This window comes from Salmo salar, chromosome 01 (assembly GCF_965601325.2).
Source record: "Salmo salar chromosome 01, fSalSal1, whole genome shotgun sequence".
NCBI lineage: Eukaryota > Metazoa > Chordata > Actinopteri > Salmoniformes > Salmonidae > Salmo > Salmo salar.
The window spans coordinates 145,082,031-145,109,943 of NC_138291.1; the positions used below are offsets into that span (position 1 = coordinate 145,082,031).

Here is a 27,913-nt window from a genome sequence, read left to right on the forward strand (position 1 = left end):
TCAACCAGTGGGTCTTGCAAAGGGTATACAGAGATGACCAGTTTACAGAGAATTATAGAGTGCAGTGATGTGTCATATAAGGAGCATTGGTGGCAAATCTGATGGCCAAATGGTAAAGAACATCTAGCCGCTCGAGAGCACCCTTACCTGCCGATCTATAAATTACGCCTCCCTAATCTAGCATTGTTCGGATGGTCATCTGAATCAGGGTTAGTTTGGCAGCTGTGGTGAATGAGGATCGATTACGATACAGGAAACCAAGTCTAGATTTAACCTTAGCCTGCAGCTTTGATATGTGCTGAGAGAAGGACATTGTAGCGTCTAGCCATACTCCCAAGTACTTGTATGAGCTCTAAACCCTCAAAGGTAGTAATCACACCGGTGGGAGAGGGGCATTCTTCTTACCAAACCACATTTCCTTTGTTTTGGAGGTGTTCAAGACAAGGTTAAGGGCAGAGAAAGCTTGTTGGAGAGCGTTTAACACAACATCTGGGGAGGGGCCAGCTGAGTATAAGACTGTATCATCTGCATATAAATGAATGAGAGAGCTTCCTACTGCTTCAACTATGTTGTTGATGTAAATTGAGAAGAGCGTGGGGCCTAGGATCAAGCCTTGTGGTACTCCCTTGGTGACAGGCAGTGGCTGAGACAGCAGATGTTCTGACTTTATACACTGCACTCTTTGAGAGAGATAGTTAGCAAACCAGGCCAAAGACCCCTCAGAAACACCAATACTCCTTAGCCGGCCCACAATAATGGAATGGTCTACCATATCAAAAGCTTTGGCCAAGTCAATAAAAATGGCAGCACAACATTGGTTAGAATCAAGTGCAATGGTGACATCATTTAGGACCTTTAAGTTTGCAGTGACACATCCATAACCTGAGTGGAAACCAGATTGCATACCCAAGAGAATACTATAGACATCAAGAAAGCCAGTCGGTTGATTATTGACAAGTTTTTCCAACACTTTTGATAAACAGGGCAGAAATTGGCCTATAACAGTTAGGATCAGCTTGATTTCGCCCTTTAAATAAAGGATGCACCATGGCTACCTTCCAAGCAATGGGAACCTCCCCAGAGAGGAGAGACAGGTTAAAAAGGTCAGAGATAGGCTTGGCGATGTTAGCTGCAGCAACCTTAAAGAAGAAAGGGTCTAAACCATCTGAACCAGATGTTTTTTGTGGTCCAGTTTAAGGCGCTCCTTTAGCACCTCAGACTCAGTGACCGCCTGCAGGGATAAAAGCGGTAGGAGCATCAGGGATAGTCACATTAGAAGGGGTAGGAGATGAGGAAATGTTGGACAGGCAAGGAGGCATGGCAGAGTAAAATAATAATCCTGATTTAATGAACTGGTGATTAAAGAGCTCAGCCATGTGCTCCTTGTCAGTAACAACCACATCATCAACATTAAGGGACATGGGCAGCTGTGATGAGGAAGGTTTATTCTCCAGGTCTTTAACCGTTTTCCAGAACTTCTTGGGGTTAGACCCACAGAGAGAGAACTGCTCCTTAAAGTAACTAACTTTGACCTTCTGGATAGCCTGAGTGCACTTATTTCTAATTTGCATGAACGAGAGCCAGTCAGCCTGAATATGTGTGTGCTAAGCCATTTGCCAAATGTAATTCATGAGGTGGAGTAACTCTGCCAGATCACGGTCGAACCAGGGGCTGAACCTGTTTTTTATTCAAATTTTCTTTATGGGCGCATATTTGTTAAGGATACCACTGAAAATATCTTCAACAGAGGGGATCAAGCTGATTCTATACCAATTTACAGAAGCCAGATCAAGAAGGAAGGCTTGCTCATTTTTAGCAAGTGTCTATGATAAGTCAGGACAGGTTTTTTCACTGAGCAGAAAACACCAGACTCATACCTATCAGGATGATTTGTAAGGATAACATCAAGGAGAGTAGCCTTTTCTGGGTGTTTGGTGTCATACCTTGTGGGATTGGTAATAGTCTGAGAAAGATTTAGGGAGTCCCATTGCTTTAGGACTTGGTCAGGTGGTTTAAGCATGTCCCAGTTTAGGTCACCTAACAGGACAAATTCAGACTTAGTGTAAAGCGCCAGGAGAGAGCTTAGGGCATTTAGGGTACAGACCGGTGCTGATGGTGGCCGATAACACCCTGCAACAGTCAACAAAGAGTTATTTAAAAGTTTAATGGGTAAAACCAGCAAATCAAATTGTTTGGGGACAGACTTGGTGTAGACAACCACGCACTGAAGTGTTCCTTGGTAAATATTGCCACTCCATCAACTTTGATAGATCTGTCATGCCGAAAAAGTTTATAACCAGAAAGGTTAACGTCAGTGTTCAGTGTTCAAAACACATTCTTAACCACGTCTCAGTAATGACCAACACATCTAGATTGGAGCTGTGAACCCACACTTTCAATTGATCAATTTTGGGCAATAAGCTTCTAGGCAGGTAGTCTAGTGGTTAGAGCGTTGGGCCAGTAACCGAAAGGTTGCTAGATCAAATCCCTAAGCTGACAAGGTAAAAATCTGTCGTTCTGCCCCTGAACAAGGCAGTTAAGCCACTTTTCCTAGGCTGTCATTGTAAATAAGAATTTGTTCTTAACTGACTTGCCTAGTTAAAAAAAAAAAGTCTTAATGTGCAGAAAACCCAGGCTTTTACGAGAGCAAAACGCCTGTGATCGTCAGGTTGGAAAGTCGGAGCTCTAGAAGTTGGACTTCCGAGTTGAATGACCGTCCAAAATGATTTGTTGTCTTTAATGCACTGAAATCAGAAGAATTCGGAGATGAACGCAGCATTATCATGTGCGTGACAGTGTTGGAGGAGGTTTTAGACTAATCCCAGTGAATGACAGGAAAGTGCATGGCTTTCCTTTGATATAACCTTTTATTCTAGCAATATTCAGCCAATATTTCCAAACATTAGGAATGAGCCCTGAAGACAAACACAGGGTAGTATAATTCTTGCCTGATGACTCAACCTGAATTTAATTCAGCTGCTCTATCATCACTGAATTTATTCAGTCTGAAACTTCCATCCTAGAAGTTGTTTTTGCTACTTTAAAATGAGGGGCATTGTGCAAAACAAATTAATCAGCAATTTGTCTCTAACAAATCTAACCAATAACACAGTTGTAACAACTGTTACATATATAGGCCTTTCTAAATTAGCCTAAAGTGAAAAACATACATGGTCATCTAACTAAAGGTTAAAAGGGTAGACCAGGAATTGTATGTAAAGAATATTTCACTTCTGCAAGTCTCAACTCAAGTTCCTTGGACATGTAGTTGTCATGGTTCCAACCTCATCCTTTTGTGATCTGGACAGACTATAAGTACTTGGTCTCCATTCAAGAAGCCAAGAGGTTGAACGCTCGCCAGATTAGGTTGGCTCTGTTTTTTAACAGGTTCGATTTCACACTAGCATATCGTCCGGGATCCAAGAATCAGAAAGCAGACGTCCTGTCCCGCCAACATGATCTCTAACGAGGAGAGGGACTCCGAGCCCATCATCCCCAGCACCCGCATTGTGGCCCCTGTGATATGGAGTATTGAGACCATGGTACAACAAGCCCAGATCCGAGAAACTGACCCCGGCGGGGATCCCACTAACAGACTTGATGTTCCACGATCAGCCTGTTCGAGTGCAACAATGGGGACACTCCTCTAAATTAACTGGGCATCCAGGGGTTAATCGGACACTGGAGTTCTTGAGGCGGAAATTATGGTGGCCCAACATGATTGAGGATGTGAGATCCTTTGTTGCGGCCTGTTCCACCTGTGCCCAAAGCAAGTCCTCACGACAGCGACAGGCTGGGTTGCTTCAACCTCTGCCAATCCCCAGCCGGCCTTGGTCCCACCTGTCCGTAGACTTTATCACAGGGTTACCTCCATCCCAAGGGCTTACAACTATCCTGGTGGTCGTCGATCGGTTCTCCAAGGCAGTCCATTTCATCGCCTTACCCAAGTTGACCTCAGCGAAGGAGACCGCTGATCTCATGATTACCCATGTCTTTTGACTACACAAACTTCCCCATGACATTGTCTCAGATCGTGGGCCCCAGTTCGTCGCACATTATTGTAAGGCCTTCTGCTCCCTGTTGGGGGCATCGTGAGTCTCTCCTCCGGGTTCTACCCACAGTCTAATGGGCAAACTGAGCGAACCAACCAGGAGTTGGAGAAGCTCTTCTGCTGTTTCATCTCCACTCAGGCCAGCAACTGGAGTAAGTTCCTCGTCTGGGAGGAATATATGCTCATAACACACTGCCGAACTCGTCCACTGTGTCGCCGTTCGAGTGTCAGTTCGGGTTCGCAACCCCTTGTTTCCTGAACAAGAGGCCGAAGCTGGGGTGCCATCAGCCAAGGTGTTCATTCGACAATGTCGCCTTACCTGGATCAGAGCGCGAAGATTGTTTCCTGAGTGAGTTTGAGACTTAGTGTTTGTTGTTTTTTCCAGTGTACTGTGATCCTGCGGCTACTGTTTATCAGTAAAGTATTTATATTCATCAGGATTTTTTTGTTGTTATTCTGTCTCTCACTGTTCAAATAAACCTACCATTAAAATTATAGACTGATCATTTCTTTGTCAGTGGGCAAACGTACAAAATCAGCAGGGGATCAAATACTTTTTTCCCTCACTGTACCACCACAAGCCGATGCTAGCACTAACGCCGCACTCAACAAGCTGTATATAAGGTCATAAGCAAACAAGAAAATGCTCATCCAAAGGCAGCGCTCCTAATTGCCGGGGACTTTAATGCAAGAAAACTGAAATCCGTTTTACCAAATTTTGTCACATGTGCAACTAGAGGGAAAAAACTCTAGATCACCTTTACTCCACACACAGAGACGCATACAAAGCTCTCCCTCACCCTCCATTTGGCAAATCCAACCATAACTATATCCTCCTGATTCCTGATTACAAGCAAAAACTCTAACAGGAAGTACCAGTGACGTGCTCAATACGGAAGTGGTCCGACGAAGCCAGGATGCGTACTCAGAGCATGAGCTGACCAGCTGGCAAATGTCTTCAACTGACATTTTCAACCTCTCCCTGACCCAGTCTGTAATACCTACATGTTTGAAGCAGACCACCATAGTCCCTGTGCCCAAGAACGCCAAGGTAACCTGCCTAAATGCCTACCACCTGTAGAACTCACATCTGTAGCCATGAAATGCTTTGAAAGGTTGGTCATAGCTCACATCAACACCACCATCTCAGAAACACTGGACCCACTCCAGTTTGCCCCAACAGATCCACTGACGATGCAATCTTTATTGCACTCCACACTGCCCTTTCCCACATGGACAAAAGGAACACCTACTTGAGAATGCTGTTCATTGAATACATCATAGTGCCCTCCAAGCTCATCACTTAGCTAAGGACCCTGGGACTGAACACCTCCCTCTGCAACTGGATCCTGGAATTCCTGATGGGCCGCCCCCAGGTGGTGAGGGTAGGCAACAACACATCAGCCACATTGACCCTCAACACGGGGGCCCCTCTGGGGTGCGTGCTTAGTCCCCTTCTGTACTCCCTGTTCACCCACGACTGTGTGGCCACGCATGACTCCAACACCATCATTAAGTTTGCCAACAACACAACGGTGGTAGGCCTGATCACAAAAGACGAGGAGAGCCTATAGGGAGGAAGTCAGAGACTTGGCAGTGTTGTGCCAGGACAACAACCTCTCCCTCAACGTGAGGAAGACAAATGAGTTGATCATGGACTACAGGAAAAGGAGGGCCGAGCACATCCCAATTCACATCGACGGGACTATAATGGCTATAAGTTCCTTGGTGTCCACATCATGGACCTATCATGGTCCAAACACAGTCGCAAGGAGGGCACGACAATGCCTATTCCCCCTCAGGAGGCTTAAAAGGTGCCTACCACCTGTATGGGTGGGTCCACAGATCCTCAAACTGTTTTACAGCTAAACCATCGAGTAGGTGTCCAAACTTTTGACTGGTACTGTACAAATAGTCACTTTACCTCTACCTATATGTACTGGACACACCTACTCATTCAAGGGTTTTTCTGTATTTTTACTATTTTCTACATTGTAGAATAATAGAAGACATCTTTTCCAACAGTCTTGAAGGAGTGCTCACATGTGCTGAGCACTTGTTGGCTGCTTTTCCTTCACTCTGCGGTCCAAGTTCATCCCAAACCATCTCAATTGGGTTGAGGTCGGGTGATTGTCCATTACTCGTGTTTCTTGTCCCAAGCAAGTGTCTTCTTATTATTGGTGTCCTTTAGTATTTGGGCTATTTATTTGGGCTACAATTTCTCAGGTTGGTAACTCTGATGAACTTATCCTCTAGAAGAGGTAACTCTGGGTCTTCCTTTCCTGTGGCGGTTCTCATGAGAGACAGTTTCATCATAGCGCTTGATGGTTTTTGCGACTGCACTTGAAGAAACTTTCATAGTTCTTGAAATTTGCCAGATTGACTGACCTTCATGTCTTAAAGTAATGATGGACTGTCGTTTCTCTTTGCTTATTTGAGCTGTTCTTGCTATAATATGGACTTGGTCTTTTACCAAATAGGGCTATCTTTTTGGTATACCACCCCTACATTTTCACAACACAACTGACTGGCTCAAACGCATTAAGAAGGAAAGAAATTCCACAAATTTACTTTTAACAAGCCACACCTGTTAATTGAAAACTATTCCAGGTGATTACCTCATGAAGCTGGTTGAGAGAATGCCAAGAGTGTGAAAATTTGTCAGCAAGGTGGTTACTTTGAAGAATCTGAAATATACAATTTCTTTTAATTTGTTTAACAGTTTTTTGGTTACTACATAATTCCATATGTGTTATTTCATAGTTTGTCTTCACTATTATTAAATAGTAAAAATAAAGAAAAACCCTGGAATGAGTAGGTGTGTCCAAACTTTTGACCTTTACTGTACATACTAACACAATTACCTCGACTACCCTGTACCCCTGCACATTGACCCGGTACCCGTACCCCTTGTATATAGCGTGGTTTTTGTTATTTTTAATGTGTTGCTATTTTTTTCTTGACTTTCTTTAGCAAATTTTTCTTGCTTACTTCTTTAAAACTCTGCATTGTTGGTTAAAAGGGCTCGTAAGTAAGCGTTTCACAGTAAGGTCTACACCTGTTGTATTCGGAGCACATGACAAATAAGATTTGATTTGTATGTAAGGAATATGTATTTTCGCACTTACGTGACAGAAGAGTGTGCATGGTCGTTGTGAAGAGAGGTATCCTTGACCTTTCCTCTCAGCAATCTAAAAAAACATACAAATCAAACCAACCGTTCAGATTTATTTCATTTCCTAAGTTTAACACAAGAAGGCGATATTGGTCAACTTTTAACTATAGCTCCCCAGCTGTCTGAAAATAGAGTGATAGAAATAGTGCTCTCCGTGGTTCTGAACACGCCAAGCTTGTGATGCAGAGCACGTGAGCTGAGTTGAGCGGTTGGAAATCCAGCTACAATGACATACTTAGTTATCTACCCACCTCATTCCTTTATTTAAGCACCTAGTAAGTACATCATCATGCTTTTGGGATACATGTCTTTTCAGATTCCACAATGATTGTTTAGTTACCGCACTCCCTCTTTTGCGCTTGGTCCTCATCTTTGTAAGTCACCTTGACTTAACACCTGTGAGTTTTATCAGCTTCTTTATGAAAATATTTTGCGAACTTCATGACAGTAGCTAACGCAAGGGGCTACAGTCGTGGCCAAAAGTTTTGAGAATGGCACAAATACAAATTTTCACAAAGTTTGCTGCTTCAGTGTCTTTAGATATTTTTGTCAGATGTTGCTATGGAATACTGAAGTATAATTACAAGCATTTCATAAGTGTGCAAGGCTTTTATTGACAATTACATATAGTTGATGCAAAGAGTCAATATTTGCAGTGTTGACCCTTCTTTTTCAAGACCTCTGCAATCCGCCCTGGCATGCTGTCAATTAACTTCTGGGCCACATCCTGACTGATGGCAGCCCATTCTTGCATAATCAATGCTTGGAGATTGTCAGAATTTGTGGGTTTTTGTTTGTCCACCCGCTTCTTGAGGATTGACCACAAGTTCTCAATGGGATTAAGGTCTGGGGAGTTTCCTGGCCATGGACCCAAAATATTGATGTTTTGTTCCCCGAGCAAATTAGTTATCACTTTTGCCTTATGGCAAGGTGCTCCATCATGCTGGAAAAGGCATTGTTTGTCACCAAACTGTTCCAGGATGGTTGGGAGAAGTTGCTCTCGGAGGATGTGTTGGTACCATTCTTTATTCATGGCTGTGTTCTTAGGCAAAATTGTGAGTGAGCCCACTCCCTTGGCTGAGAAGCAACCCCACACATGAATGGTCTCATGATGCTTTACTGTTGGCATGACACAGGACCTTGTCTTCTCCAGACAAAGGGGATTCATCAGAGAACATGACTTTACCCCAGTCCTCAGCAGTCCAATCCCTGTACCTTTTGCAGAATATCAGTCTGTCCCTGATGTTTTTCCTGGAGAGAAGTGGCTTCTTTGCTGCCCTTCTTGACACCAGGCCATCCTCCAAAAGTCTTCGCCTCACTGTGCGTGCAGATGCACTCACACCTGCCTGCTGCCATTCCTGAGCAAGCTCTGTACTGGTGGTGCCCCGATCCTGCAGCTGAATCAACTTTAGGAGATGGTCCTGGCGCTTGCTGGACTTTCTTGGGCGCCGTGAGGCCTTCTTCACAACAATTGAACCGCTCTCCTTGAAATTCTTGATGATCAGATAAATGGTTGATTTAGGTGCAATCTTACTGGCAGCAATATCCTTGCCTGTGAAGCCCTTTTTGTGCAAAGCAATGATGACGGCACGTGCTTCCTTGCAGGTAACCATGGTTGACAGAGGACGAACAATGATTCCAAGCACCACCCTCCTTTTGAAGCTTCCAGTCTGTTATTCGAACTCAATCAGCATGACAGAGTGATCTCCAGCCTTGTCCTCACACCTGTGTTAACGAGAGAATCACTGACATGATGTCAACTGGTCCTTTTGTGGCAGGGCTGAAATGCAGTGGAAATGTTTTTGGGGGATTCAGTTCATTTGCATGGCAAAGAGGGACTTTGCAATTAATTGCAATTCATCTGATCACTCTTCATAACATTCTGGAGTATATGCAAATTGCCATCATACAAACTGAGGCAGCAGACTTTTTGAAAATGAATATTTGTGTCATTCTCAAAACTTTTGGCCACGACTGTATAGCTGAACACAACTTTACTACAAACGCGTGCTGAGGTGGGCATGCCCTGAGCTCGTGAAGTGATCGCTACTTGGAACGCTACTGAAGCGAAATTGGAGTGGGGGAGCAGGACGACGCTCCAGCCTTTGGGAATCTCAATCCACGCTCCACTCAAATTGGGCACGCTCTGCTCCGCTCCGCTCACATACTCTGGTGTGATGTGGAACTTCAAACTCAGTACCCATCTAGGTTCCCCATTCCTTTATGTTGTTCTAACTTAAAATTAAAGAAGAAGTGAGCCATTACTCCAGAGGCAGGGGTATTTAAACTCAGAGAACACTCAGTAGGCTGTGATAGCTGCTGTCATTTCACACTGACACAAGGTGAGTCTTTTCCTTTACACCTTTTTATGTCATAGTGCTAAATTCTGAAGTTTGACAAAAGGCACATAATGCTAGCTGTAATTGTATGCTTTCAATGTGTTGGCTGATCATTTGTGCGTATATCAACAGGACGTTTTAGGAGTCTTTGACTAGAAAAGTCTTACAGTAACATGGAGGATTTTGACTATAAAGAATATGGAGAAGATTATACTGCTGACAATGAAACATATGAAAACACCTCTGTGAGTGGCTCAGTGACTTTCAACCATCCCAGGTCCTTTTCAGTGGAAACTGGAATCAATATCCTTATATCACTACTGGGTCTCAGTGGAAATGCTATAGTAATTTGGATCTCTGGCTTCAAGATGAGGACATCGGTCAACACCACTTGGTACCTCAGTCTGGCCATCTCAGACTTTCTGTTCTGTGTCTGTCTGCCCTTTAACATTGTATACATGGTCACCTCACACTGGCCCTTTGGGCTGGTTATGTGTAAGCTGACTTCCTCCACTATGTTCCTCAACATGTTCAGCAGCGTCTTCCTGCTGGTTCTGATCAGTGTTGACCGCTGCGTGTCAATCACTTTTCCTGTCTGGGCTCAGAACAACCGGACCATTCCCAGAGCATCCGGAGTGGTCGTCCTTGTGTGGGCCCTCTCTGCTGCCCTGACTGTACCCTCACTGGTCCACCGCCAGATCAAAACACATGGGGCTGATACACTGTGCTATACTGATTATCAGTCTGGGCACAAGGCAGTGGCTCTAAGTCGATTTGTCTGTGGCTTTGTGATTCCTCTTTTGATTATAGTCTTCTGCTACTCAGTTATCTTTGTGCAGCTCAGGAGTCGCCCCATGAAATCCACTAAACCTGTCAAGGTAATGACTGTCCTCATTGTGTCCTTCTTCGTTTGCTGGGTGCCCTATCACACCTTTGTCCTGTTGGAGGTGAACTTGGGCAACCACAGTCTTGAGATGCTCTACACTTGGCTGAAGGTGGGCAGCACAATGGCTGCAGCAAACAGTTTCCTTAACCCCATACTGTATGTGTTAATGGGTCATGACTTTCGGCAAACCCTAAAGAGGTCTGTTCTGTGGAAGATAGAAAATGCAATGGCAGAAGATGGGCGTACAGGTGGACGTAACCTCTCAAAGTCTGGGTCTTTTGAGAGTAAAGCTTTCACACACGTCTGAGGTTTAAGATTGTGTCATTTTATTGAGGTTGTTTGTAAGTTTGTAACGATGGTACCTTTTTGCACTGCTTCTATAGATGTTATATGATTTGTAATGTATTAATTCAGTGTTACTGTGTAAATATGAGTTTCAATGGATATCAAAAGGCGTGTCTGATTAAAATCTGTTACATTAGTTCTATTCAATTAGTTGTCAAAGTTATGGACACTCATGTTTTCTTAAAGTATCTACTGAACAAAAATATAAGCCGAAATAAAAGATCCCAGAAATGTTCCATACTCATAAAAAGCTTATTTCTCTCAAATGTTGTGCACAAAAATTGTTTACAACCATGTTAGTAAGCATTTCTCCTTTGCTAAGATAATCCATCCACCTGAAAGGTGTGGCATATCAAGAAGCTGATACAGTATGATCATTACACAGGTACACCTTGTGCTGGGGACAATAAAAGGCCACTTTAAAATGTTTAGTTTTGTCACATAACACCATGCCACAGATTCCTTACATTTAGAAGGAGCGTGCAATTGACATGCTGACTACAGGAATGTCCACCAGAGCTGTTGCCAGAAAATGTAATGTTAATTTCTCTACCATTGTCACATCCTGACCATAGAAAGATGTTATTTTCTATGGTAGAGTAGGTCAGGGCGTGACAGGTTTTTCTCTCTCTATGTTTTCTATTTCTATGTTTAGGTTCTAGTTTTGTATTTCTATGTTGGGGTTTTGTTTGGGATGGTCTCTAATTGGAGATCATACTTAAGTAGGGGTTTTTCCACCTGGGTTTTGTGGGTGATTAATTTTGAGTTGTGTATGTGTTCATCTCTGTGTCACGGTTTGTTGTTTTTTCATTCAGTGTATTTATGTATTGCATAGTTTCACAGTATAAATAAAATGTGAAACGACACACACGCTGCACTTTGGTCCTCTTCTCCTTTTGACGATCGTGACAACCATATGCTGCCTCCAACATTGTTTTAGAGAATTTTTCCAGTACGCCCAACTGGCCTCAAAACCGCAGACCACATGTAACCACGCCAGCCTAGGACCTCCACATCCGGCTTCTTCTCCTGCGGGATTGTCTGAGACCAGCCACTCAGCCAGCTGATGAAACTGAGGAGTATTTCTGTCTGTAATAAAGCCCTTTTGTGGGGAAAAACTCAGTCTGAATGGCTGGGCCTGGCTCCCCAGTGGATGGATCTATGCCCTTCCAGGCCCACCCTTGGCTGTGCCCCTGCCCAGTCATGTGAAATCAATAGATTATGGAGGGGATAATTTATTTATTTTAATTGACTGACCTGTAACTCAGTCAAATCATTGAAGTTGTTGCGTTTATAGTTATGTTCAGTATCTTTGGGTAACAAACAAAAAAGAACCCTTCCACGATTAAGCAACTGTGTGCTACAACACGTGATAGTTCAAGAACTGGGGTTGTGCAATGACTGAAAATAATATCATGATTCGTAGGAAGAGGTTGAGGTTAAAAACGTTCAAATAGATTTATCCTAGGCATCCTTTTCACCTTTTCCTCTCCACAAAGCGAGGGGGTTAAATCAAACATGGCCTCCATACCTGCAATCGAACTCAAGCATCAGGGCTTTGTAGGGGTTGCTGATCATTACAATGCTGGAGTCAAAGGCATGAATCGCCTCCCTGCCACTCATGGGTCTTTATGCAGATAGTTCTGCCTTTGCACCAATAATCTCTCTCTCATTTTAAACATGTTAAAGGGGACCCTTCAGTATTTTACAACTTAAAGTTACAGTCACAAAATGGACAGTGGGCCATTGACTCAACTGGTGTGGTGGGGTGTTCATGGGTCAATTTAATAAGCCTGCTCGTTGGGTTTTTCCCTTTGTAGTAGAGGGGACCATCAAAGTCGTAGCTGCCAGTGTAGAATCCTGTGGACAATTATATCAGGTGACGTGCCCAGGTGTTTCCTGTCCCTGGGAAGCTGGCTAATGCCATCAGCTTTTTTGACAGGCAGAGCAGGAAACACCTGTCCATGCAGCAGCTGTTTGAACAGGAACAGACAAGCTTTGGTCCTGGATTACGAGATTAGCTAAAGTGTAATATTCAACCAGTGTAAAGCAGAAGTAGAAATCAGCACAGAGATGATGACCTAACTACATATTGAAACATGGGGCATCTGCAGAACAACAAAACAAATACCTAAGAGGAAGTCAGTACCCTGTTCCCACCCATGATGCAGTGCATGGGGGTTTTGTGGAAATGAAAGTCCCTAAATAAACGCCACAAGTCACTCACCACCACTCAGCAGGCAAGCTTGCATAATAATGGCGTGATGTGCAAAGTGAAAATGACAGCTTGGGACTGATGTTGCGTAAAATAATTAAAAAAAATTGTACGACCCTACTGGAATGCTCACCCTTGATTCGAGTCTTACACCATGAAGTAGTCCTGAGTGCCACAGTGCTCCAGCTCTTCTCCAGGGCAGCTCGGCAAACACATCTCTTTATCATCCTGCTCATGCAGGGGGAACAAGAATGTAGGGTAACCACAAAGGCACCACTGACCCCAAAGAACAGCCAGAGACAACACCTAGGGGAGGATACAAACTTCAGGTTCAACTGAGTGACAAGATTTGATGTAGATAATGAAGACACTATGGTGAGGTTTTCCGTTAACTGAATTCATTTTCCATTTAAAATAGAATGAAGATAGAGGTTTCCTGACCTGATCAGTGCAGAAATCCCCAAATGCAGGATGTCAGCCCTGATGGGGAAAGCCTCTGTTACGTTCACTGGCTTCTTGAAGCCCACTTTAAAAACGTCTCTATTCCATCTGTGTAGAGAGAGAATGGGTTAGCTAGTGGATTAACATTATCAAGAATATGTACAGAAAAATAAACAATTCACTGTGTCCAACAGTGTCCGGAGCTGATTCTAAGAAGACGATGGATAGCCGATCGGGTCCTCTACAGATGATGCTCTGGTCCCCCTTGCAGTCCATATTACAGTTAGTCTCTGAGGCGTTAGGGGCCTGGACCGGCCACAATAACACTCAGCTCCAAATTCCAGCCCTGCATACAGGTAGCCTCTGATGCAGAGGACACCAGCATGAGTTACTTTTACCCCTGGGTATACTGACAAGAAAGCTTAAAAAAGACATAGAAATCACATAGAGGCCATCAATACAAGTAGGGAACAATTGAATAGTTGTTACTTAGTGATGAGGTAGTAGTAGTAGAGCACAACCCTATGGAAAATGTGAATGTATCAGTTGTATTATTGAGTGAGTGACTGTGTGAGTGGGTGAGTGAGTGAGTGAGTGGGCGAGTGAGTCAGTGAGTGGGTGAGTGAGTGACTGAGTGAGTGACTGAGCACGTGGGATTCCTGTTGATTTCTCCCTCCTTACTACTGGAAAGACAGTGACCTACTGTACCTTCCAGCACAGTTGTTCTGACATTGGAGGACTGACATTTTCTTGTCATCAAAGAAAGACACCCCTCTAAGGGTCCTCTTCTGTGAATTGTCAATATAGCAACCAGGAGGTTGGACAGCAGGAGATCATTTAAAAAACAAATACTTGTCCACACAAAAACTGAGGTTGTGTATTTCCCCTAGGATAACCCGTCCTTCTCCTTTGGTCTGACACTCACCAAGGTACACTACATAACCAAAAGTATTTGGACACCTGCTCGTCGAACATCTCATTCCAACATCATGGGCATGAATATGGAGTTGGTCCCCCCTTTGCTGCTGTAACAGCCTCCACTCTTCTACGAAAAACTCCCTAGAAAGGCGGAGGGAACCTAGGAAGAAACCTAGAGAGGAACCAGGCTCTAAGGGTTGACCGGTCCTCTTCTGGCTGTGCCCGGTGGAGATTATAAAAGTACATGGGCATTAAGGCCATATCGTTCTTATCATTCAAACGTTCATAGATGACCAGCAGGGTCAAAGACTAATCACAGTGGGTATAGATGGTCAGCACCTCAGGAATAAATGTCAGCTGGCTTTTCATAGCCAAGCATTAAGAGGTCGAGACAGCAAGTGCGGGAGAGAGAGAGAGTTGTCTCTGATAAACTCTCTCGTTATCTCTCTCAGAACAATCGTCTTGTCTCTAACCAGATAGGCTGGTGGGTCACTCAACCGAGACTGCTCTTCTCTGTGTCACGGAGAATCTCTGTACTGCCAAAGCTGACTCTCTCTCCTCTGTTCTCATCCTCCTAGATCCATCTGCTGCCTTCGACACCGTGAACCATCAGATCCTCCTCTCCACCCTCTCAGGGCTGGGCGTCTCAGGCTCTGCACACGCTCAGGCCGCTCCTACCAGGTGATGTGGAGAGGATCTGTGTCTGCACCACATACTCTCACTATTGGTGTCCCCCAGGGCTTCGTTCTAGGCCCTCCCCTCTTCTCTCTATGCACCACGTCACTGGCTCTGTCATATCCTCACATGGTCTCTCTTATCATTGCTATGCAGATGACACTCAACTACTTTTATCCTTCCCACCTTCTGACACACAGGTGGTGACACACATCTCTGCGTGCATGGCAGATATCTCAGCTCAGTCGCCCCCCCAACCCCAAAAGCCCTGACTCCAACACATCCATCAGTGTAGCTGTTTTGAATGCCTTGATACCCTCCTCTTCATTATCTGTGCCCCACTTTACAGACAACACCCCCATCCAACGACTGTGATCTGAGGACCCTTTTTAGCAGCGACGGAGTAATGAACTTGGCCCTAACCACTGCTCCAAAATTGCTGGCTGTAAACCTCCTTCTCTTCATGGTGTGCCAGTTGGGGTTGATGCAATGTCCGACTGCTGCCTGCTGTATAGCTTCCTGCTGCTCCACCGACAGCGCCATGACAGCCAGGATGCCTACATGCCCCAGGTGCCCTTGTTTTTTAACAATGTCTGGTGATGACAGGGAAGGTAGTGGTTGTTCTGGCTCAGGTTCAAGGAGCCCTGTCATTCCACTGAACATGCCACGGAGATGGTTCCTTAGTCACTGAAGATCCTCCTCTGTGGGCTCTCGGGATATAGGGTTGTAGTCTTCGGCCGGGTACTCCACTGACTGCACCTGGTTGGGCACGGCTGGCTTCCTCCACTCACATTCCACAGCCGTACGGCCGAAATTGTAGACCACCAAAATAGGCTGCATGGCTACACTTATGAGCTCCATGTGTGTCACCCTGCAACATACGTTGGAAATGATTTTTGAAAGATTGTCATCTTTTTGAGTGCTACACTATTTAGTATTTAGGCTGATGATTGCTTTAACTCTTCTGTTACTTACTAACGCTTTATGTTGACTGTAGATCCCAACCACTGTCAGATGAAATGTATTATCTTTGAGCTTGAGTTGGGTTATCATGTATTGAATTATTTTTCTTGCATTTGCAAGTGGTAAAGTGACATGCCAAGAGGAAGGATATTAAGTGCCACATGCCTTTCAGTGCATGACTTTGAACATCTTGAAATGCATTTGTTGTAAGAAATGTGCTATATAAGTAAAGTTTGATTTGATTGATGACATTACAGCTGTAGAATATTTAATGAACTGTATTTTTCACATGAGGACAAGTGCAGTTTTCCCATTAACTTTTCATTGATTGTGTGGGATTTTATCACTTGACATATCAATCATATAGTGGGAAGGATCCTATAATTCAAGGCTGAATGCATGTACCACACCGAAAAAATAAATACTGGCCATGAAACTACAATACAGGCTGGATGTCTTAACAGTCAATTCTGAATATCAATAGATTTTTAGATTCATTCTCATCAATGACAACATTCTAGAACTGAGTTATAAGTCATCTAAATCTGATATTCAGGATAATCTGGTTATATCATTAAGTGGCTCTTGTAGAATGACAGCTTTATTGAACACATTGTATTTATAAGATGCTCAAACTTAACTTAATAGCTACACTCACCAACACAGGATAAACTTTATCCCTCATGCTGGCCCTGACCAAACTGGTAAATTGCCCCTCACTATAGCTGCACTTCTCCACATGTTCAGACTATAGTGGTCTTTTCCCCTTGTAATACACTTATGCTCATCCTTAATGCCATAAGGTCAGAAATAAACAAGTCGACACACTGTAATTATCTAGGCTAAGTAATAAATTATGTTTTGATCTATTGCTCTACTAGCTAGCTAAAGTGTGGTCAGTGGCTAGCTAAAACAGAGAAAGGGGAAGTAAGAAGTTCAACACTTTAATTTCAAAACAACACATGGATTCATCATGGATTGGGCACAGGTCACTGATCACGCTGGTGAAGTTTTTTTTCTTTCTTTTTCCCCATGCTGGTGAACGGTAGCTGACAGTGTCGGCTAGAGATGACGTGCAGGAGCTTCATCAAAACGAACAAACACATACTTAATTTGGAGTGTTTGTCAAATTCAGTATGTGAAAATGAATGGTGGAAAAACGACTCGAACCATTTCCATGTTTGACCACTAGGTTGAATGGATATTGTTACTAGTACACTGTTGCGTACTATAATGTTGCTTTCAAAACAACTGGGAAATCCGGGGGAAAAACTATGTCCGGTTTCCGACTTGGAATTTCGAATTGGATGACCGTTAAAATAGTTTTTCCCTGTCGGAGCTCGTTTTTTTTTTTTTTTTTTCAAGTTCACAGTTGTTTTCAATGCACTTAAGTCAGTCGTCCCAGATGGCTGTGGTAACTATTGACGACACCAACTGTAGGCAATAACGTACACATTTATGAAAACAATTTTATTTTTGCCTAACCTTAATTTAAGTTTAGGCATAAGGTTAGCAGTGTGGTTAGAGTAAGGTTTAAAATCAGATTTTAAGAAAAATTGTAGAAAGGGTGGCTGTGGTGACGACCTGGGGCTAGGGCAACCAATCTGTATCCCTAATCATCACCACACAACTTCCGGATAATACAGTGACGCAATCATCTGAAACTAAAAATGGAATTTAACTTGGCAACTTGAGTAAATAGGTGGCGTTCTACATAGCTAGGTAGATAACTCTACCCACGACACAGAGGATTTGTTTGATGAAAGCAAGGAGGTAGTCAATTGTATTTTGATGTTGATATAGCTAGCTATGTAACGTTAGCTAAACCAATAGCTACATTCTTCTAGCTAGCTTTAGCATACATGTTTTGCTAAACTAGCTAGCCACTGGATCTATCTGCTGCGTCAGTCTATTTGGTAACGTTACTAATGTCGCTGGAGAAATGTTGAGCAACATTTCTCTGAACATTTAGCTATTATAACCTAATTCAACAACGGAAATATCAATTGTCATATGTTTTGGATTCATTTACACATGCTAATTTACAGGCAAGGGGGTCGGCTACTTACGTCACCTCACTCTACATCCTGAGACAATGGCTAGCGCTGCCCCTCCACCAGCAGCTGCCTCGACTGCCACTGAGAACCCCAGCCCCGGCTCCAGCAGCTCGACAGCGGGGGAGGGTGGTAACCAGGACAGCACATTCGAATGCAACATCTGCTTGGACACCTCCAAGGACGCAGTGATCAGTCTGTGTGGGCATCTCTTTTGGTAAGCACCCTCTTGTCTTGACACTGTTCCGTATTTGAGATTGAGGGACATTCATCCTTATTATCTGGTCGCCTGTACTCGGTAAAGGGTCTCGTTCACAATTAAATAGAGTAATATCTCTGTGGTCTTATTTCACATGTCATGTTAGTTGCATATGGGGAAATGTTATTGATGCCATTTTTAGTTTTCGTAGTGCAATCCTCAGATGTCAGGATGAATGATGAGATGCTATGACTTGACTGTCATCTAATTATTCTATCTCCCATCCCTTACCTTCCCTGTCCCCTTGCCCATCTAGTTGGCCCTGCTTACATCAGGTAAGTCAGTTGATACCTCATTTCTTTTACACAACCACTGTCATGATCAGCTGTCACTTGACCCTATCCCAAGGGATATTTTACTGCTTCTCTGAATGTATCATGCGATCTTAACCAGGGATGTCTGAATTGCCCCCCCCCCCCCCCCATGTTTATGCAGTGGTTGGAGACCAGACCTAACAGACAAGTGTGTCCAGTGTGCAAAGCAGGCATCAGTCGAGAGAAAGTCATCCCACTATATGGCAGGGGAAGCACGGGCCAACAGGACCCAAGGTGGGTTGATGCACTCAATACGTGAAAGCAAGGCGCACAGTTTTCATACAATCCTCAATTATCTACTCTGAATTCCACATCCCAAACTACTGCTGTAAACAACTAATCTCTCATTGTTATAGGGAGCGAACGCCTCCTCGACCACAAGGACAGAGGCCAGAGCCTGAAAATCGTGGTGTAAGTACTGTGTATTACAACAGCTCTATCATCACCAAGCCTATACTCTCACTTTTCAGACTGTAATTATTTTTGCAAGAATGTGAGCAAAGTTCAATCCAGATTGTTTTACTGTGTACCACCTGTTTGCAATGTTGACTGCTGTATTGCACTACCCATTCATGATGAAACTATTACATGGTATTGTGTAGTTGCTGTAGTGCAAACCTGCCCATAGCCTAATTCATTAGCAGAATTACCTTTTCCACTGGGACCTATTAAGCTCTATCTGAGGAGTAAAAGAGAAAGGCTCTTTATTTGACCCCTTGAGAATGACAACACAGCAAGAACGATTGCGTCACCTCTCCCTCAAAACACCTGTTAAATCAAGTTTTTTTTTGTTGTACATATTGAATAGTCATGTTATAACCCTGTCAATGCAATGTTACAGTAAAGTTCTCTTTCTTCCCATTACAGGGATTTCAGGGTTTCGGTTTTGGAGATGGAGGATTCCAGATGTCTTTTGGCATTGGTGCCTTTCCATTTGGCATTTTTGCCACAGCTTTTAACATCAATGATGGAAGACCACCCCCAGGTACTTTAGTTCTGCAGGTTGCGCATTGTGTATTGTAACAATGTTTGATCAAAATTAGAGGTCGACCGATTATGATTTTTCAATACCGATACCGATTGGAGGACCCAAACAAAAGCCGGTCCCGATTAATCGGCCGATTTTCTATTTATTTATTTCTTTGTAATAATGACAATTACAACAATACTGAATGAACATTTTTATTTTAACTTAATATAATACATCAATAAAATCAATTTGGCCTCAAATAAATAATGAAACATGTTCAATTTGGTTTAAATAATGCAAAAACAAAGTGTTGGTGAAGAAAGTAAAAGTGCAATATGTGCCATGTAAGAAAGCTAACGTTTAAGTTGCTCAGAACATGAGAACATATGAAAGCTGGTGGTTCCTTTTAACATGAGTCTTCAATATTCCCAGGTAAGAAGTTTTAGGTTGTAGTTATTATAGGACTATTTCTCTATACCGTTTGTATTTCATATACCTTTGACTATTGGATGTTCTTATAGGCACTTTAGTATTGCCAGTGTAACAGTATAGCTTCCGTCCCTCTCCTCGCCCCTACCTGGGCTCGAACCAGGAACACATCGACAACAACCACCCTCGATGCATCGTTACCCATCGCTCCACAAAAGCCGCGGCCCTTGCAGAGCAAGGGGAACAACTATTTCAAGGTCTCAGAACGAGATTGAAACGCTATTAGCGCGCACCGCGCTAACTAGCTAGCCATTTCACATCGGTTACACCAGCCTAATCTCAGGAGTTGATAGGCTTGAAGTCATAAACAGCTCAATGCTTGAAGCACAGGGAAGAGCTGCTGGCAAATGCACAAAAGTGCTGTTTGAATGAATGCTTACGAGCTGCTGCTGCTGCGTACCACCGCTCAGTCAGACTGCTCTATCAAATATCAAATCAGACTTAATTATAACATAATAACACACAGAAATACGAGCCTTAGGTCATTAATATGGTCAAATCCGGAAACTATCATTTCGAAAACAAAACGTTTATTCTTTCAGTGAAATAAGGAACCGTTCCGTATTTTATCTAACGGGTAGCATCCATAAGTCTAAATATTCCTGTTACATTGCACAACCTTCAATGTTATGTCAAAACTATGTAAAATTCTGGCAAATTAGTTCGCAACGAGCCAGGTGGCCCAAACTGTTGCACATACCCTGACTCTGCGTGCAATTAACGCAAGAGAAGTGACACAATTTCCCTAGTTTAATATTGCCTGCTAACCTGGATTACTTTTAACTAAATATGCAGGTTTAAAAAATATACCTCTGTGTATTGATTTTAAGAAAGGCATTGATGTTTATGGTTAGGTACATTCGTGCAACGATTGTGCTTTTTTCGCAAATGCGCTTTTGTTAAGTCATCCCCCATTTGGCGAAGTTGGTCTTCACACAGTTCGCAACGAGCCAGGCGGCCCAAACTGCTGCATATACCCTGACTCTGTTGCACAGAACGCAAAAGAAGTGACACAATTTCCCTAGTTAAAAGAAATTCATGTTAGCAGGCAATATTAACTAAATATGCAGGTTTAAAAATAAATACTTGTGTATTGATTGTAAGAAAGGCGTTGATGTTTATGGTTAGGTATACATTGGTGCAACGACAGTGCTTTTTTCGAGAATGCGCTTGTTAAATAACCGTTTGGCGAAGTAGGCTATGATTCAATGATAAATTTAACAGGCACCGCATCGATTATATGTAACGCAGGACAAGCTAGATAAACTGGTAATATCAACCATGTGTAGTAAACTAGTGATTATGTTAAGATTGATAGTTTTTTAAAAGATACGTTTAATGCTAGCTAGCACCTAACCTTGGCTCCTAGCTGCACTCGCATAACAGGTAGTCAGCCTGCCACGCAGTCTCCTCGTGGAGTGCAATGTAATCGGCCATGATCAGTGTCCAAAAATGCCAATTACCGATTGTTATGAAAACTTGAAATCGGCCCTAATTAATCGGCCATTCCGATTAATCAGTCGACCTCTAATCAAAATGTGATTATTGTGAATGGCCCCCTCTACCTTGAAAAGCAGTTGTTCACCTGTTAAAGTAATCTCTCTCAACGTGTCCCCCCCCCCCCCACACAGCTGCCCCTGGAACCCCTCAGCACATGGATGAACAGTTCCTGTCTCGACTCTTTCTATTTGTTGCTCTGGTGATCATGTTTTGGCTGCTAATCGCATAAATGTCTGAGCAGCCAGGACCAAGGCTCAAGTTGGACAGTTCTTAATACTCTGTTTCCAGATACTTGTTTGATTTTTGTCCTTTTCCGCATTTAAGTATTGTCCTCTAGACTTGACAAGCTATTGATTTAATTTCAGTAATCAATATCACTACTGTTTGATTACACCTGTACTATGAATCCTACAGAAGTCTGAAATTGTTTTTTTGTTTGAACAATGGCCCTGCCTCTCATTTCCATCAAGGGTGTTATGTTTTTATTAGACATTTAAGTGTACCAGGTTGGCAATATAGAACCAGATCCTAAAAGAAAGATGGTAAATGTAAGCTACCAGATGTACCCTCTGTGCTTGTATGGATATAGATTACAAGTGGTATGTCCTGTTTCTAAACTAAATATGATATATAAATTCAGGAAGAGGTGTATCATTGGGGATACTTTTAAATTATTGACACAACAATTGCCTTTTGGGTACCACTACCAGTATGAAGCCATATAAACAATACATTGGTGCATTTTTATGTGTGGTGTTAGCAGGGGGATAGTCGAGAAGAGCCATATTGGTATGGGTTTAAGTTATTTAATGACATACTATACCAGTATGTCCTCAGTTGCCCTAGGAGCTATTTTGGTAAGACTATTTCTTATGTTTCACAAAATAAGTGAATAAATTCTCTTAAGGTTACAATATTTGAAGGATGAAAGTTGAGACAATTTAAAGGAGTTATTTTTTTATTGAATGATACTGTCATTGTCTGCCACTTGTAAGACTATTATTTAGTCTGATGAAAAATGTAGAATTCTAATGTAAATGCTTCTATAGCATACATAGTAAAGAGCTTGGGAAAAAATATGCAAACGGTATCAAATGGATATAGTTTTCTTTAACCTGACAACTAACAAGATGACAGTCATGATAATATGCATGAGTAATCCCTCTAATTTCTATATAATTTTTTGGCTTGTTTACAACTTTTACTCACTCATTTATTCTAAAATAAATATTGTAAAATATATAGAGTGGATTATTATAATAACAATGGATGGTTAGAATAGCATTAGCATCTGTAATAAAGACTGTTTGCCCTATATCCTACTGAGAGATCTTTACCTAAACATTAATTCCAGCTTTTATATGGGTTGTCAATGTGTTTCTCATCAGGCTTTGACCACTTAATTCCAGACAATTAAACATTCAAAATTAGAAACGGAATAACAGCCCATGTTATTTTCAATTGGGTTAACAACTTGCATTCACAACAGCAAAATTAGAAGATCATCTATTAAAATAAAAAATGTTATTTTTTGTACCTCTATGATACGACCAAAAATGTGATATTCCAAAAACAGAACATGAATAACTTGCCTATTCATGTGCATTAGGAGATAGATTAAAAAAAAACATATATATTTTAGGAAAAAATCGTTTCGGTCAAAATAAAAAATATCTAAACCTGAGAACAACCCGTCGACCCTACAATATGAATGAGTTATGACGTCTCTTGATCTGGCAGTTCTTTGGACACCGTCACCGGTGTTTCATTGACAGTCACTGGCTGATCCATACTAAACTCGGCCTCATACATAATCTGTTGGATTTTAATTTTGGTCTCACATCTTTTTTGTGGGGTTAGCCTCTTCAAAGCAGGAACGAAGCTGAGGAGTAACATCTCATCCTCGTCACACTGCCGGATAGGGATCGTGGAATCTGATCTGTGATCTTTCTCTTTGGCCAGCAGCATCCTGTTCTTAGCGGAGCGCTTAGAGGGAGTGCTTGAGGAACATGGTGAAGCAGGTTGTCTTGTCTGAGGCCTCTCCTTGGATGCGTAAATTGATGACTGGAGCACTGCGGATGTCTGGGGCGCTAGGTACGTCTGGGCGCCTGGTGGACGCTTCCCTAGAAATGACAGTTGGGCGCCTTGTTGCCCTGGGGACAGCTCGGTCACAAAAGCTAGCTGTGACATGGTGCCAACCTGGGTGCTAGGGGTTTTCATGTCGTTCACCAGGGCTGTGTTGAGTGTTTTGACAGGTATTATTTCACTCTGTGTGCTTTTATTGATCGTATCAGGGCTTTCCAGGTTGGCAGGAGCCGCATTGCTGTTTCTTGGTTTAATGAATGGTTGAAGAAAGATCAGACTTTGTCTGTATTTCCATCGGCTTGGAGCGAGCTCCCCTGTCTCCTCCTTACTCCTCTTCTCCTGTCGTACTTCCTTGAAGTATCGGTCTCTCAGATTCTTCCATTTCCTTTTGCACTCTTCAGCTAAATGGATAAATCAATATAGATGAATCATACTCAAAATAATATATTGTTTTATGCATTGGATATCGAACATGAAGCTTTCTAAAGTAGTATGAATATAACTATTTATTGATTTTTTTTTTCTTCAGATAACGTTAGAGGTGATTGTCTCTTCCATCGATGGAGCCTCATCGGGTTCCTACTTATAAACTGTAAATAGAAGGCTCTACCATTGAAGTTGGTAATAATTTGCAGTGCTCTCCATTTCATGTCAAGATGTCGACAGGCTACTTGACATTTTTTCTATCGTGATTAATTGGTAGCTAATGTCATTCATGCGTGGAAAATGCGATGCCTCAAGTGACGCTACTCGTGTCTCATCGCGCGGTGGGGAACGGAAAAAAATCCCTCCCTGTGCGGCAGTGTCTGCCGTCTGCGCTGATCTCACGAATTCGTCGGCCGCTGCCTCCCCATTGACTACAATGCGGTTCTTGCAGTGAGGCGCTGTTAAAACTCAACGTACTCATATGCTACTCACGTGATTTAAAACATATACTATTAGCAAACTTGAAAAACAAGTCAGCTTGCTTACAACTAATGTTAGCTAGCTAAAACATTTGCATTAATGTGACTTGAAAATGTGTAGAAATAGGCTACCAAAGCTCACCTGGAAGACCTGTCAATGAGCTTATTTTCCCCCAAGCAAGTGATCTTGTGTCACCATTGCGGTAATCTGGCAAAGTTGTATTATACAGCTCAGGAAAATTAAAAACAGACAATATCAACTTTTCGTCCATCTTGACTTCTTGACATACGCGGAAGCGACGGTCTCCCGCCTTTCCGCCTGTGTGGCGCGTGGTTACGTCAAAGCGGTATGTACTGTACAGAATATCGCAAGCCGATCCGCTGCCGCATGTGTGTCCCTGCGCTGTCTCCCTTTATCTGTCATATGCCTACTCATCACAAGAGGGCAGTACAATCCCGTGTTCTGAATACTTAGAGAGGACACAACCAAAGGATTTGGCAGCATGATATACCATCTCTGGGACACCTGTCCTGAAGGTGAGCTCATCAGTGTCAACCTAACTCTCAAATATAAATAATTGACCAGACATTAGTCCTAGGCTATAGCTAAGCAAATTATTATATTAGATGAAGTGCAAACAGGCTAGGGGAAAATCGGTGCTAATGCTTTATCTCATTTCATGCAGCAGTAGCCTATTATTTCCATTAAAAAAAATATCTGATTGTGTCATATGACAACTGGCATATCAGCCCAGACATTAGTGGAGCTACAGGAAAGTCCACCAGAGCTGTTGCCAGAGAATGTAATGTTCATTTCTCTACCATAAACAGCCTCCAACGTTGTTTTAGAGAGTTTAGCTGTACGTCCAACCGGCCTAACAACCGCAGACCACATGTAAACACGCCAGGACCTCCACATCCGGCTTCTTTACCTGCGGGATCGTCTGAGACCAGCCACTCGGCCAGTTGATGAAACTGAGGAGTATTTCTGTCTGTAATAAAGCCCTTTTGTGCCAAAAAATGTATTCTGATTGGCTGGGCCTGGCTGGGACTATGCCATCCCAGGCCCACCCATGGCTGTGCCCTTGCCCAGTCATGTGAAATCCACAGATTAGGGCCTAATGAATTTATTTTAATTGACTGATTTCCTTATATGAGCTGTAACTCAGTAAATTTGTTGAAATTGTTGCATGTTGTGTTGATATTTTTGTTTAGTATAAATACTGTAGGCCTCTACTAGCTTTTATTTCAACATACAGTACTCGCCTTTACCACTGGAGACCCATAATTACACGCTTGTGTAGATACATCTTCCGTTGCTTATACAACTCCAAAAGTCTTCATTGTGTGTAGTCAGTCCAAGCAGTCCAAAACCTCTGTACCATTCCCATTAATTGACCGTTCACACATGGCATTTCAGTTTTTACATGCTTTGTTCAAAAACAGCATTTGAAAAATAGAGAGAAATGGCATCATTCCACAACACATCTATCCACCCAGCTCCTCTCACACCTCAGGGGTACCTGCCTGGTTCATTAGTGGGTCCCCACCCTCCACCTCCCTGTCCCCACCCACTCTTTCCACCTTCCCGTTCCCCTCCCCTTCCTCCCGCACTCTGTCCTCTTCAGCAGGTGTCTGTTGGACACAGACTGCCACTGTATTCTCATCTACCATTTCATATGTCGGGATGCAGAAGTCAGAGACAGGCAAGTTGATCCACTGCAGCCCCCGCTCACTTGCCTTTTGTTCCTGCTGCCTCCTGAGCTTTTGGCCCGTGGGTATAAAGACCCAAGACAAGTCCCTGTTTAATATCCATTCACATAATTGCTGCATAGATCATCTCACTTTGCTTCATTTGTTTCCAAACTGTTGTCCACTGCCAATCACACTCATAACTAATTAGAATGATAACAATTGAATCCTTGTATAAGAAATGAGTAACCCCCTGTTATATAAAATGCTATGATGAACTAAGATCATAAATAGACAAGCAGACGGTTAATTAGATTGGATGGCTAAATATAGATCTCCAGATTCATGCAGCGACATCTAATACCCTAATAATGTGCAGCGAGACAGCCTTTATGCCAGTTGAAAGTCGCAGTCATTTGTATCTCTGATTCCTTGCTTGTTTCTATAAATGTTCTTCCTTGTTTCTCTCCATTGCTATGCATGTGGGATGTACAAGGAATGAATCCCCCAAATGACTTCTTGTAGAAGTAACCGGCTGTTATGTCTGATCCCAGCAGTACAATGATGGCCATAAGGATGGTTGCTAAGACATAACCTGGAATTTGGAGATACACTTACAAATATCACAGTGAAAGATATTTTCAGTTAGACATATATATATTAATATATATATATATATATATTTTTAAATGAGCTGATATTGTAATGTTCGCTAGCTAGCTAGCTAACTTTACATACTGTATAGCTAGCTAATTGAATGAAATATAACCAGCTAACTTCATATTAGCTTGTTAGCTATCTTGATGTATTTATCATTGTAAATTAAAAACACAAACTCTAAATGCATTTGTAGCTAGCTAGCTAACAGACATGGAAAAGGGTGAAAGGATTAGCAACTCTGGCTGTCAGGTGAGGGAGAGAGTAGGCTACTCTGGACAGGGCAGATACCTTCGTGGGAGAACATTATGAAAATATTCTCTAGTTCCAGTCCCTAGTTAGAAAAACTATGAGAACAGAGAGATATTGCAACATAATATGCAGTACTGTCTAATTTGAGCATAATGAAGCCTGTTTCTTTGTGATGTTTTCTGTCCTCAGATACAGAGAGCTGTGACATTTTTATTTACCGTATTTATTTTACCTTTATTTAACTATTTAACAAATTCTTATTTTCAATGACGGCCTAGGACGGCCTTGTTCAGGGGCAGAACGACAGATTTTTACCTTGTTAGCTCGGGGATTCAATCTTGCAACCTTTCGGTTACAAATCCAACACTCTAACCTGCCGCCCCAAATGAAGAGGTCCCTGTGAATATCCCAAGATAATAAGGGTATGCCATGGGTTATATGTTTGCAAATGTTGTAAACAAAAATACAGTTAAAAGTCACACACAATGTATATGTAACCGATGTGAAATGGCTAGTTAGTTAGCGGTGGTGCGTGCTAATAGCGTTTCAATCAGTGACGTCACTCGCTCTGAGACTTGAAGTAGGGTTTCCCCTTGCGTTGCAAGGGCCGCGGCTTTTGTGGCGCGATGGGTAACGATGCTTCGTGGGGTGTCAGTTGTTGATGTGTGCAAGGGTCCATGGTTCGAGCCCAGGTTGGGGTGAAGAGAGGGACGGAACCTACACGGTTA

At 42.6% G+C, this 27,913-nt stretch overlaps 2 protein-coding genes, 1 long non-coding RNA gene and 1 pseudogene across 4 annotated transcripts; 2 read left to right on the top strand and 2 right to left on the bottom strand.

Moving 5' to 3' along the window:
- The first annotated feature begins 9,405 nt into the window (after positions 1–9,405).
- LOC106564465 (chemerin-like receptor 1) lies at positions 9,406–11,662 on the top strand. Its single transcript, XM_014130575.3, has 2 exons — positions 9,406–9,568; positions 9,698–11,662. Exon 2 carries the CDS (start codon positions 9,739–9,741, stop codon positions 10,756–10,758), a length of 1,020 nt encoding a protein of 339 aa, XP_013986050.1. The 5' UTR covers positions 9,406–9,568; positions 9,698–9,738; the 3' UTR covers positions 10,759–11,662.
- A 646-nt stretch (positions 11,663–12,308) lies between these two features.
- On the bottom strand, positions 12,309–15,588 carry LOC123728448 (sialate:O-sulfotransferase 2-like; annotated as a pseudogene).
- Positions 15,589–17,600: 2,012 nt separating this feature from the next.
- On the top strand, positions 17,601–22,911 carry rnf185 (ring finger protein 185). Of its 2 annotated transcripts, none has more exons than XM_014130634.3 (7): positions 17,601–17,730; positions 18,057–18,279; positions 18,578–18,596; positions 18,757–18,869; positions 18,992–19,046; positions 19,503–19,620; positions 21,726–22,911. In XM_014130634.3, the coding sequence occupies exons 2-7, from the start codon at positions 18,104–18,106 to the stop codon at positions 21,821–21,823; spliced, it is 579 nt and encodes a 192-aa protein (XP_013986109.1). In that variant the 5' UTR covers positions 17,601–17,730; positions 18,057–18,103; the 3' UTR covers positions 21,824–22,911. The 2 variants fall into 2 exon arrangements, with proteins under 2 accessions (XP_013986109.1, XP_013986101.1); XM_014130626.3 differs by having other exon boundaries at positions 17,607–17,781.
- LOC106564493 (uncharacterized) lies at positions 22,535–24,900 on the bottom strand. Its single transcript, XR_014374455.1, has 2 exons — positions 24,727–24,900; positions 22,535–24,080 (listed from the first exon to the last, which is right to left on the bottom strand). It is a non-coding gene; the product is annotated as an uncharacterized LOC106564493 (long non-coding RNA).
- Between the last annotated feature and the right edge of the window lie 3,013 nt (positions 24,901–27,913).